The following is a 12661-nucleotide window of genomic DNA, read 5'->3' as shown; positions in this document are numbered from 1 at the left end:
CTGACAAGTAATAGTCTTGACAAATTATAATGTACTGCGATTGCTTACTGTAGAATTAACATCTGACAGTAATCTATATATGCTGCTGGTCCCAAAGTAGACAGCTGGCTACAGATTATTCAGTCTGTGCGATCATGTTGCATGTGAGCTCTCTGTAGCTGAACCTCTGTGGTCTTATTATAATAGACTTAATACATTAGCACTGTCCAAGTATCTAATAAGTATCTAATAAGCCATACAAAATGAATGTGCTAAATACATAGTGATGAGCAGCTCTATTAGATACCAAACATGACTTGCCGTAGTAGAAGGGACTCTCAGAAAGAAGCAGAAATGCACTCGACGACTCAGAGGGTGGTGCAGAGGGAGTGCTGCTCCAGTTTGCGGAGCATAGTTTAATGTAATTGCTCTGCACATGTCAAGAAAAATTAATGCACTCATTTATTCTGTCTCTTTTGAACACCTGCCAGGAGAGGCTACTACAGGAAGCTACATGCAGTACATGTTCACATTTACATAGACTCATACATGACTGATAAAGCCACATTTGTGGGTGGTTAGAGGCAGGTGCAGGGTTCCGGTATGAATGGTCGACGGTCATTAGGTCGACCACTATTGGTCGACATTGGCATGGTCGACTTGGACAAATGGTCGACACATGAAAAGGTCGACATGAGGTTTTTTTTTACTTTTTTTGGTGTCGTTTTCTGCGTAAAGTGACAGGGAACCCCAATTAGTGCACCGCGTCCCCTTGCATGCTTCAGGCAAGGTGCCTCGCTCCACTACTGCTGCGCTCGGCACAGATTACCGTTCCCAATCGTAGTCCACGTGGATCGTAAAGTATGGAAAAGTTCCCCAAAAGAAAAAAAAATGTGAAAACCTCATGTCGACCATTTAATGTGTCGACCTTTCATGTGTCGACCATGTCAAGGTCGACTAATAGTGGTCGACCTAATGACTGTCGACCATCCAAATGGATACCCAGGTGCAGTAGGACTGATGGTCATACAGTCCATTTTTTATTGGCTGATTACAAATGTATCACTGGTGGATAGGTGCATTCTTTGTGGCTTGTGCGCAGGACTGAGAGATGTTCCTGCTAATAGGAAATGTGTATTTCACTAGCAAAATATATTATGTAAAAACAGAGGTGTAGAATTTAAGTGTATGTGATGCATTCTTGACTTAAACCTGGAGTATGTGCTACTGGTGCTGGCCTACCCTTATCTCGCGATAGTAGAAGCTTTGTATATGTACGCAACTATACCTTTTTTAGTGGACACCTTTCATGCCTGCAATGAAGTCAGCTCACAACAACTCTAAGCCGGATTCATAGGTCCTCACTTGGGCATCCCTGTATTGGAAGGTTATACTTGTGCTCCAAAATGATCAGATAGAAATGGAAATTTTTGTATACAGCAGGGACAGATGGCTAGGAGCCTGCAACAATCTGAGCAGGTGCAGAGCAGATCTGCTTTATAACTATGCTTCAGAGCGCACACAAAGGGGCAATGGATCAGGGCTACGGAGCTGGATCTAAGCTTCTGTAGATGTTTCTGTTCTGGTAGCTTATATCTTTACAGTGAAATGTAAATTAGGGGAATATTTACAATACTGGATATGCATCACCAACAAATATACTAGTTGTCTAAATGGGTACAAAAACTACATATATTTTTTTTAAAGATAATTTGAATACTGATAACTGGTGCTTCCTAACTTAGAAACACTGAATCAATTTGACTAATGTTCTAGTCATGTACATGTTTGTAAACCCCAAACGTTCAAAGCTGTGCTACCACCTACTACCTGAATGTTGCTAACTTGCTAACTCCCCTAGCCAGACACTGGGTGGTAGATTTACTAACGCTATTAAAAAGGAGACGTCATAGGGTTGCCCATAGCAAACAGATTCTAGCTATAATTTCTCTTTTACATCCTAGAAAATTATAGACATAAACTGATTGCTTGCTGTGGCCAACACCACCATATGTCTGTTTTAGAAGTTTTAGTAAATCTACCCCTGGGTCTGCTCAATGGATTCGTTGTGCCTGATGCTGCTCTGATTGCTTCTTCCGCTCACACCCCCGGTTTTCATTCAGGGCTGTGGGAAGAACCACAGTGCATCAGGATTAACAGCTGCATGGAGCATCTCCTGAGGGGAATCAGCACAATAAAAGAAAAATCTAGGTGGTATTACGGCTTTAAATATGAGGTTTTAAAACTGCATACAGCCTAACTATTTAATTGGCCTACATAATATATCGAACTAACACACAAAACCCAATGTAAAACATAATTAAATCAGACACCTTAAGTGTATAAAGTGCAACACACAAAACTTTAGCAACCAGCGCAATCATTGTCCCCAAGCCAAATATGCTTATACGCAAATAACAGAACCTGCTTATTTGAAATAAATGTGTATATTTTTTACATGATTGATGTGTTTTGCCCTAATTCCTTTCCTGGCAGGATGCCAGATAGAACATGAAGGGTGTGTTGGAAATATTCATCTAATAAGAACAGCACTATCAACACTGTAACTCACTGTCTTATATGTATCACTCAGTTTAACATTTTGTTTCAGTATTAGGAATGCTAAAAATAGCATAAACTCAAAATACACATTCTGTTGCTATAAAACAAGAGCCCATCGTTGCTGTGTAGGAGAATAACAGCGGCATAGACTATTACAGCTGTCTGATGCAGGAGGCTAGTGGTAAAAGCAATAGATATTTGACATAAATTAGAAATTTAGAAAGAAAGAGCAGGGACAAACATGGCCCTCAAGGCATATTAACAGTCCAGGTTTTAAGGATAGCCGTACTTGAGCACAGATGACTTGATTAGTACATAGTGTGCAAATAATCACACCCGTGATTAGTTTTTAACAGGTATTTTGGGCTGTATTAACCCATGGGCGGGACCCTAGGCTGTCGGGTATTTCGGGCCCCTTCTGGCACTTCAATCTTTCACTCCACTACATCTGATGTTTGGGAAGCAGGGCTTATGCCATCAGTTACACTTTCAGTATTTACATAGACACTGATGCCCAGATGAAATAAAGTTTGCTGACCTCCTTTCTCACAGCGCAATCGTTGTTCCTTTTCTTTGGAAATAGCGCTAGTGCACTATAGTTCTGCTGTCTCCCCCCCCCCCCTCCTCCCCCATCACCACCATTGTCTCAAAACAAACCTCAGCTGAGTACGAGTGTGCCTTGCTATGGAGCAGAGTGTAACAGTGCCTCAGCAAAAAAAAAAAAAAAAAAAAAAGATGGGTCCCTAGTCTTCAGCCTAATGGATAACACATCCCTGCAGGTAGTGTGCCAGTGAACAGACACATGCGATTATTCACAGCTGCGGCCCATAGAATTGCATAGTCTAATCGAGAGTGCAACTATTCGCACCTAGGGGGTCATTCTGAGTTGATCGTAGCTGTGCTAAATTTAGCACAGCTACGATCATCTTCCCTGACATGCGGGGGGATGCCCAGCACAGGGCTAGTCCGCCCCGCATGTCGGTGCCGGCACCCCCGCACAAGTACAAAAGCATCGCACAGCAGCGATGCTTTTGTACTTGTGGAGTAACTCCCGGCCAGCGCAACTCCTGCGGCTGGCCGGGAGTTGATCGTCGCTGCCCCTGGTCGCAGCGGATGCGTGTGACGCCACGCAGCCGCTGCGGCCCACCCCCTGCACGGTCTGGCCACGCCTGCGTTGGCCAGACCGCACCCCCATAATGGCGGCCAAACACCGCCATGCCGCCCCCTCCCGCCCAGCGACCGCCTCTGCCTGTCAATCAGGCAGAGGCGATCGCTAGAGAACGACGGCCTTCGCCCGTCATGCACAGTTCCGACCCGATCGCTGCGATAAACTGCAGCGAGCGATCGGGTCGGAATGACCCCCCTGGTCATGGCAAATTGCTCCAGCGATGCAAGCACACGTGCGTACGTATTGCAGGATAGAGGAGGGATACTACATTGCTTGTTATTCTGATTTAACCATCTGTGCACCTGCATGGATATCACTAAAATCTGAACTATTAGTGTGTCTTGAGGATCAAGGCTGGGCTGGGAAACACTAGAACACACAGTCACACAGATTGCCTCGGTCAGCCTGTATACATGGATGGGCATATAGGAGCCTCACACCACTATGTGCACTTGGTGGCCCATACTATTTCTACTGTTTAAGTCTGTGGTTTTTTATTTGCGTCTATCCCCCTTCACACATCAAAACACTGGCACTGTTAGAGTAACTCCTGTCTCCTCTGACACTAACAAGCATGGACAGGTCACAGCCTCCATATTTGATCAGCTCATTCACCGCCTGCTGCTGTAACCATTACAATAATCTGCGCGGTACATGTTACTTTGCCCAACCCACTTCAAAGGTGACCACATGCTGGATGGACAGGAGTTGAACGTGTAATACAATAATGAAATCAGACCCTAGTAAAATGTAAAAGAAAACCTAAGAAAATAACTGAAAACTTAAAACAAAGGTGCATTTTTAATAACTTCATACAAGCAGAAAAATTGGTGTTTACAAATGGAAGCCCCAGTTTTTCTGACATATGTTACCACAACAGATATACCATTTCCAAGTGACTTATACGAACTCACTATTCCATTTAGGGAAACTTTTATTGTGATTCCAGCACCACACTCACCTGCTGCAGGTGTATGCAGGCCTAAAAGGGTCTTTTTAGGGGAGAGAGGAGAAAGCACTGAGCATACTCCTGAGTACGCCCATGACATGAGACCACACTTCTTTCACACTTACACAGGGTCACAAGGATGTGAGGTATAATGATTTTAGCTAAGAAAGGTATCATTCGCAGTGGCCTGACATTGCACACAGCTCAAAAAGCACCACAGTCAACCAACCTAACCATATGCACCATTCACTAAGGAACAAGACACTAAAACTTGCATATGGTTTTGACTGAGCACTTTGGTTGGAAGTTAAAAAATCAATACATGAATAAAACAATAGTATTCTAAATGTATTCAGCGTGTGGAGTAACTAGAAGCAGGACTCTCCAGACATGTGCATGCTTGTTTCAGCATCTAATCTATATAATGTTAACAAGCCAATGTAGGCTGTGTTTGATGATTGAATCCATTTGGAATGCCCTACCACGTACATTAAGACTCTCCTCTAGTCTTCAAACCTTCAAGCATTCCCTGAAAACTCACCTATTCAGACAAGCTTATCAAATTCCAGAACCACTCACATTACCTTCATAGTTTTCCTATCCAATTATATCCCCACAGTGCAGTCCACACATATCCCCCACATATATTCTTTCTTCATGCTTCCGTCCTCCTAACCCTGGTTCATCACTGCTGTGATGTGATATCATGCAGCCTACCAAGAACCTTTGCAATCTGGTGGACAACTATGCAATAGATAGCACCTATCCTTGTGTATCAATGCCTATGTTCCCATAGATTGTAAGCTTGCGAGCAGGGCTCTCCTACCTCTATGACTGTTTGTTTTTACCCAGTTTTGTCATCTAATTGTGTCCAGTTGTAAAGCGCAACGGAATGTGCTACGCTATATCAGAAACTGTTAATAAATAATTTGTGAACTATTTGTTATTCCTGAACACGTTGGTTCTAGCCAAACTTAATGCTAAAACTCTGTGCACATCATAAAATAATTCTATTGCATAATGCACTTAAGTAATTTCAAGAATTTCTGCTAATTAAACTGCATTTCCCTTTGATTTCCTCTAATATTTAATTTACTTTTTTAAAATATTTACATTTCTTAGGTATTGTCTACATGTATGTTTCCATGCGCTTTGACAATAACCAAAGATGTCATCTTAAGGCCCATACACACAGTGAGATTCAGGCTGTGTCCGATTCTCACTATGCAACAGGGGCTAGGTCGGCATCGCAAGCACATAATGAATGTGCTTGCGATACTGACTATGGGGGTCATTCCGAGTTGATCGCTAGCTGCATTTGTTCGCAGTGCAGCGATCAGGCTTAAAAACGGCAGTGTGGCGCAATGCGCACGCTCGTCGTACGGCCACAACGAACAATGTAACTCCTGAGGAAGCTGGCAGCCATTAGACCAGCGAAACGCGTTGAGCTAAGGACACTGACCATCAGCTTTGGATCCACCTGGTATCTCCGGTAACAATTGGACTCTTTGCCCCTATTGGACACTACAAGCCCATTGCAACCTGGAATTATTCCCCTGCTGCTAATTGGATTCTCACCTGCTAAACTGAGATCCTGGGGACAACATCCATAAGGACTGGGTAACTACTATTATCTCAAGTGAACCAAAAAATAATGAGGAGGGAGTCCTAACCGGAGACTGTGTACATATAATATACACCATGAGTGGGATCCAATTGGTCCTAATCAACATCTTTTAACATCCTTTGTTTCTGATTTAGGAACAGATAAAGATAGTGTGACTACATCTGATTTATCTAATTAACCATTTTATTATGTTTATTAAAAATTTGTGATTTTTTATCTTAACAAATTATCGTCCCTTATTGGTCTCACAGCCGGCGCCAGTATATATCTCTATATAGTTTTGCACAAGGTCTAGCGAGGCATTTCAGTCGCACTGGTGGTCGCAGAGTGATTGACATGAAGTGGGCATTTCTGGGTGTCAACTGACCGTTTTCAGGGAGTGTTCGGAAAAACGCAAGCATGCCAGGAAAAAAGCAGGCGTGGCTGGGCGGGTTTGTGACGTCAAAACACTAACTGAACAGTCTGAAGTGATCGCAAGCGCTGAGTAGGTTTTGAGCTACTCTGAAACTGCACAAAAAAAACAACAACTTTGTAGCCGCTCTGCGATACAACCGTTCGCACTTCTGCTAAGCTAAAATACACTCCCAGTGGGCGGCGGCATAGCGTTTGCACGGCTGCTAAAAACTGCTAGCGAGCTATCAACTCGGAATGACCCCCTATGTGCGATTTAGGCTAAGTGTCAATTTTGACTATCTCTTCTATAGAGATAGTCAAAATTTACTTGCCTGCACAGTTTATCTGGTCTTGCGATGCCGACGGCGCGGGACCGCGCATCAGCATCGAATCGGGATCGCAAGGTGACTTTCACCTTGCGATCTGCACTAACTTTTCTTATTATTTTGACTATATAGTCAAAATTGTAAGACAATATCTCACCGTAAGATTATACCATACCATCATATACCATATCAAAATGTAAATGAATTACCACAATGTAAACTGTCACATTTGTTGTTATTATGCACATGTAACAATAATGTATGTATGTTAGCCAAAAGATCACAGCACACAGGGTACAAAGCATCCCGGCTGTATGCAGGGTAACCTATGCCTACCTCAAAGGATGAAAATCTATTGTAAAATGTTATACAAAAATGTTACAACAAATTGTAATTTGTGTGCAACAATATCTGAAGACGAAACAACTTGATTTTACTCTGAAACATTATTGCAATCTGTTTGTTCTTCATTTATCAGCCTGCCTAGAATCTCAGTACTACTGATAACTAGGCATGAGATCCATCCCTTGCTGGCTATCATATAAACAGAAAAAGTAAGCGCAAAGTTCAGAGTGAATAAACTGCAGCAGACAATTACCACACATAATGTACTGGATTTACTGAAAGGAATTCAGCCAGAAAAGCATTTACTGGGTTATAAACCTAGCAGAAGCTAGAATACTGTTACTGTAGGTAGGAGCATTCTCCAGCAGGACTCTTTCAGTTGTTTGGTACTGGGCTCTTTAAAACCTAATAAAAGCTGATGTGTGTTCATAAAAACTCAAAGCACCCTAAACATTATTGTGATGGGAGAACTCATCACACCAGTATTGGTTTAACCTTTTAATAGCTGATCCACCAAAAATGCAAGTTTTATGTGCAATGGCTCAAATTAATTATCTAAAATTCAAGCAAACATCATGATAGATAGATAGATAGATAGATAGATAGATAGATAGATAGATAGATAGATAGAACGAACTCCATAAGGTCCTGGCCCACCACAGACAGACACAGTGTACCATCAGTGAGGAGGTACCATCCAGATCCCAGTATCACATAATAACACACAGACCATCAGAGCGCAGGCAGCCGGCAAGGCCACTACAAAGGTACACTGCCGCATCATCACCAGCCACTAGAACACAGTCTCCCACCCGACCCCCACTCGGGAACCCCATGCACGGTAGATAAAAAAGGAGTATTTGTTACTTACACTTCTCCTTTGTTGCAGCACAGGACACAGCCAGACACAGTCCTCTCCCAACCCTGTGTGTGTATGTGTGCAATCAGGACAGCCCTCTGCATTCGCCTCACACAGCAGCATGTAAGAGGCTTGCCGATTGGCTCTCCCCGGCCATACTAGGTGATTGGGCCGATCAGACAGGGCCGGGATAATCATAGGCCACATCCATCCCTCACCGAAAACTGAGCCTGCTAAGTAAGTAGTCTCCCTGTCATCCTGCGCTGCTGCTGACACTGGGCTCCGAGCAGGGAGAGGAAACAATGGGAATAGTTGAGGTTTAACTTATCCTCTCCCTCCCCCTACCTGACCTCACCGTAACTGAGTGCCTGGAGGGGCAGGGGCACAGCACTTGCAGCAGATCCATGGAGAAGCGAAGGGGTTACAGGTCGAGATATTGTGTGCCAACAGAAAGTGCAATCAGTTTCAGATATATATGCTATAACACAGTGCCTTTACTTTATAAACTAGTGCATGGACTGCAGACAGACTGGGTGGCTCACTTGCAGAATGTATATTTAAATGATGGCAAATGTAAAATACCCTACATTTCATGGTGGTACGAGGCTGAAGTTAGCTTCTTATTCGGCCCCAGCTTCTTATTCACTTCTTATTCGGCTCCAGCTTCTTATTCACTTCTTATTCGGCTCCAGCTTCTTTTTCACTTCTTATTCGGCTCCAGCTTCTTATTCAGAAATTATTATATTAAAATAAATTAAATAAGGATAGATCAATAAGTTAACATTGCATAAACTTCAATTAGTGTCCCTTACACCAATTTACGTTACATTTTGCATTAAACAAAAATGATTTAGGCACGAAAATGGTGGTAAAGCGGGCACAGTCACCAGATTTCATCATTTTGAATAAGAAGCTGTAGTTGTGCAAGGGTTAAAAAGCATTGGTCAAAAGATTTGACACTTGAAACTCACACAGGGTAGTCACTTACATATTACCCACCTGCAATTTGCCTTGACCAACAAGCATTTGGGCATGAAAATGGTGGTAAAGCGAGCACAGTCACCAGATTTCATCATTTTGAATAAAAAGCTGTAGTTGTGCAAGGGTTAAACAGCGTTGGTCAAAAGATTTGACACTTGAGACTCACACAGGGTGGTCACTTACATATCACCCACCTGCAATTTGCCTTGACCAACAAGCATTTGGGCATGAAAATGGTGGTAAAGCGGGCACAGACACCAGATTTCATCATTTTGAATAAGAAGCTGTAGTTGTGCAAGGGTTAAAAAGCATTGGTCAAAAGATTTGACACTTGAAACTCGCACAGGGTGGTCACTTACATATCACCCACCTGCAAGTTGCCTTGACCAACAAGCATTTGGGCATGAAAATGGTGGTAAAGCGGGCACAGACACCAGATTTCATCTTTTTGAATAAGAAGCTGTAGTTGTGCAAGGGTTAAACAGCGTTGGTCAAAAGATTTGACACTTGAGACTCACACAGGGTGGTCACTTACATATCACCCACCTGCAATTTGCCTTGACCAATAAGCATTTGGGCATGAAAATGGTGGTAAAGCGGGCACAGTCACCAGATTTCATCATTTTGAATAAAAAGCTGTAGTTGTGCAAGGGTTAAGCAGCGTTGGTCAAAAGATTTGACACTTGAGACTCACACAGGGTGGTCACTTACATATCACCCACCTGCAATTTGCCTTGACCAACAAGCATTTGGGCATGAAAATGGTGGTAAAGCGGGCACAGACACCAGATTTCATCATTTTGAATAAGAAGCTGTAGTTGTGCAAGGGTTAAAAAGCATTGGTCAAAAGATTTGACACTTGAAACTCACACAGTGTGGTCACTTACATATCACCCACCTGCAATTTGCCTTGACCAACAAGCATTTGGGCATGAAAATGGTGGTAAAGCGGGCACAGTCACCAGATTTCATCATTTTGAATAAAAATCTGTAGTTGTGCAAGGGTTAAACAGCGTTGGTCAAAAGATTTGACACTTGAAACTCACACAGGGTGGTCACTTACATATCACCAACCTGCAATTTGCCTTGACCAACAAGCATTTGGGCATGAAAATGGTGGTAAAGCGGGCACAGACACCAGATTTCATCATTTTGAATAAGAAGCTGTAGTTGTGCAAGGGTTAAAAAGCATTGGTCAAAAGATTTGACACTTGAAACTCACACAGGGTGGTCACTTACATATCAACCACTTGCAAGTTGCCTTGAACAACAAGCATTTGGGCATGAAAATGGTGGTAAAGCGGGCACAGACACCAGATTTCATCATTTTGAATAAGAAGCTGTAGTTGTGCAAGGGTTAAAAAGTATTGGTCAAAAGATTTGACACTTGAAACTCACACAGGGTGGTCACTTACATATCACCCACCTGCAATTTGCCTTGACCAACAAGCATTTGGGCATGAAAATGGTGGTAAAGCGGGCACAGACACCAGATTTCATCATTTTGAATAAGAAGCTGTAGTTGTGCAAGGGTTAAAAAGCATTGGTCAAAAGATTTGACACTTGAAACTCACACAGGGTGGTCACTTACATATCAACCACTTGCAAGTTGCCTTGACCAACAAGCATTTGGGCATGAAAATGGTGGTAAAGCGGGCACAGACACCAGATTTCATCATTTTGAATAAGAAGCTGTAGTTGTGCAAGGGTTAAAAAGCATTGGTCAAAAGATTTGACACTTGAAACTCACACAGTGTGGTCACTTACATATCACCCACCTGCAATTTGCCTTGACCAACAAGCATTTGGGCATGAAAATGGTGGTAAAGCGGGCACAGTCACCAGATTTCATCATTTTGAATAAAAATCTGTAGTTGTGCAAGGGTTAAACAGCGTTGGTCAAAAGATTTGACACTTGAGACTCACACAGGGTGGTCACTTACATATCACCCACCTGCAATTTGCCTTGACCAACAAGCATTTGGGCATGAAAATGGTGGTAAAGCGGGCACAGACACCAGATTTCATCATTTTGAATAAGAAGCTGTAGTTGTGCAAGGGTTAAAAAGCATTGGTCAAAAGATTTGACACTTGAAACTCACACAGGGTGGTCACTTACATATCAACCACTTGCAAGTTGCCTTGAACAACAAGCATTTGGGCATGAAAATGGTGGTAAAGCGGGCACAGACACCAGATTTCATCATTTTGAATAAGAAGCTGTAGTTGTGCAAGGGTTAAAAAGTATTGGTCAAAAGATTTGACACTTGAAACTCACACAGGGTGGTCACTTACATATCACCCACCTGCAATTTGCCTTGACCAACAAGCATTTGGGCATGAAAATGGTGGTAAAGCGGGCACAGACACCAGATTTCATCATTTTGAATAAGAAGCTGTAGTTGTGCAAGGGTTAAAAAGCATTGGTCAAAAGATTTGACACTTGAAACTCACACAGGGTGGTCACTTACATATCAACCACTTGCAAGTTGCCTTGAACAACAAGCATTTGGGCATGAAAATGGTGGTAAAGCGGGCACAGACACCAGATTTCATCATTTTGAATAAGAAGCTGTAGTTGTGCAAGGGTTAAAAAGTATTGGTCAAAAGATTTGACACTTGAAACTCACACAGGGTGGTCACTTACATATCACCCACCTGCAATTTGCCTTGACCAACAAGCATTTGGGCATGAAAATGGTGGTAAAGCGGGCACAGACACCAGATTTCATCATTTTGAATAAGAAGCTGTAGTTGTGCAAGGGTTAAAAAGCATTGGTCAAAAGATTTGACACTTGAAACTCGCACAGGGTGGTCACATACATATCACCCACCTGCAAGTTGCCTTGACCAACAAGCATTTGGGCATGAAAATGGTGGTAAAGCGGGCACAGACACTAGATTTCATCTTTTTGAATAAGAAGCTGTAGTTGTGCAAGGGTTAAACAGCGTTGGTCAAAAGATTTGACACTTGAGACTCACACAGGGTGGTCACTTACATATCACCCACCTGCAATTTGCCTTGACCAACAAGCATTTGGGCATGAAAATGGTGGTAAAGCGGGCACAGTCACCAGATTTCATCATTTTGAATAAAAAGCTGTAGTTGTGCAAGGGTTAAACAGCGTTGGTCAAAAATATTTGACACTTGAGACTCACACAGGGTGGTCATTTACATATCACCCACCTGCAATTTGCCTTGACCTACAAGCATTTGGGCATGAAAATGGTGGTAAAGCGGGCACAGACACCAGATTTCATCATTTTGAATAAGAAGCTGTAGTTGTGCAAGGGTTAAACAGCGTTGGTCAAAAGATTTGACACTTGAAACTCACACAGGGTGGTCACTTACATATCACCCACTTGTAAGTTGCCTTGACCAACAAGCATTTGGGCAGCAAAATGGTGGTAAAGCGGGCACAGACACCAGATTTCGTCATTTTGAATAAGAAGCTGTAGTAGTGCAAAGGTT

At 42.7% G+C, this 12661-nt stretch overlaps 1 protein-coding gene across 3 annotated transcripts in view; it reads right to left on the bottom strand.

The window, feature by feature from the left end:
• The window catches only part of CTTNBP2NL (CTTNBP2 N-terminal like), a 200278-nt gene extending 191712 nt beyond the window's left edge, over positions 1–8566 (bottom strand). For 2 of the 3 annotated variants that reach the window (XM_063955379.1, XM_063955378.1), the window contains exon 1: positions 8221–8565. Coding sequence is in view for 1 of the 3 variants with exons in the window: in XM_063955377.1 (XP_063811447.1) it covers positions 8221–8415 (195 nt within the window). In the remaining 2 variants the exon portion in view is untranslated. Of the gene's footprint in view, positions 1–8220 lie in introns of all 3 variants that reach the window. The other variant, XM_063955377.1, reaches the window with a different exon arrangement.
• Between the last annotated feature and the right edge of the window lie 4095 nt (positions 8567–12661).

Source organism: Pseudophryne corroboree, chromosome 2 (assembly GCF_028390025.1).
Source record: "Pseudophryne corroboree isolate aPseCor3 chromosome 2, aPseCor3.hap2, whole genome shotgun sequence".
Taxonomy (NCBI): Eukaryota; Metazoa; Chordata; class Amphibia; order Anura; family Myobatrachidae; genus Pseudophryne; species Pseudophryne corroboree.
Note: the sequence above shows the minus strand (reverse complement) of the source record. Positions and strands in the feature narration are given on the sequence as shown.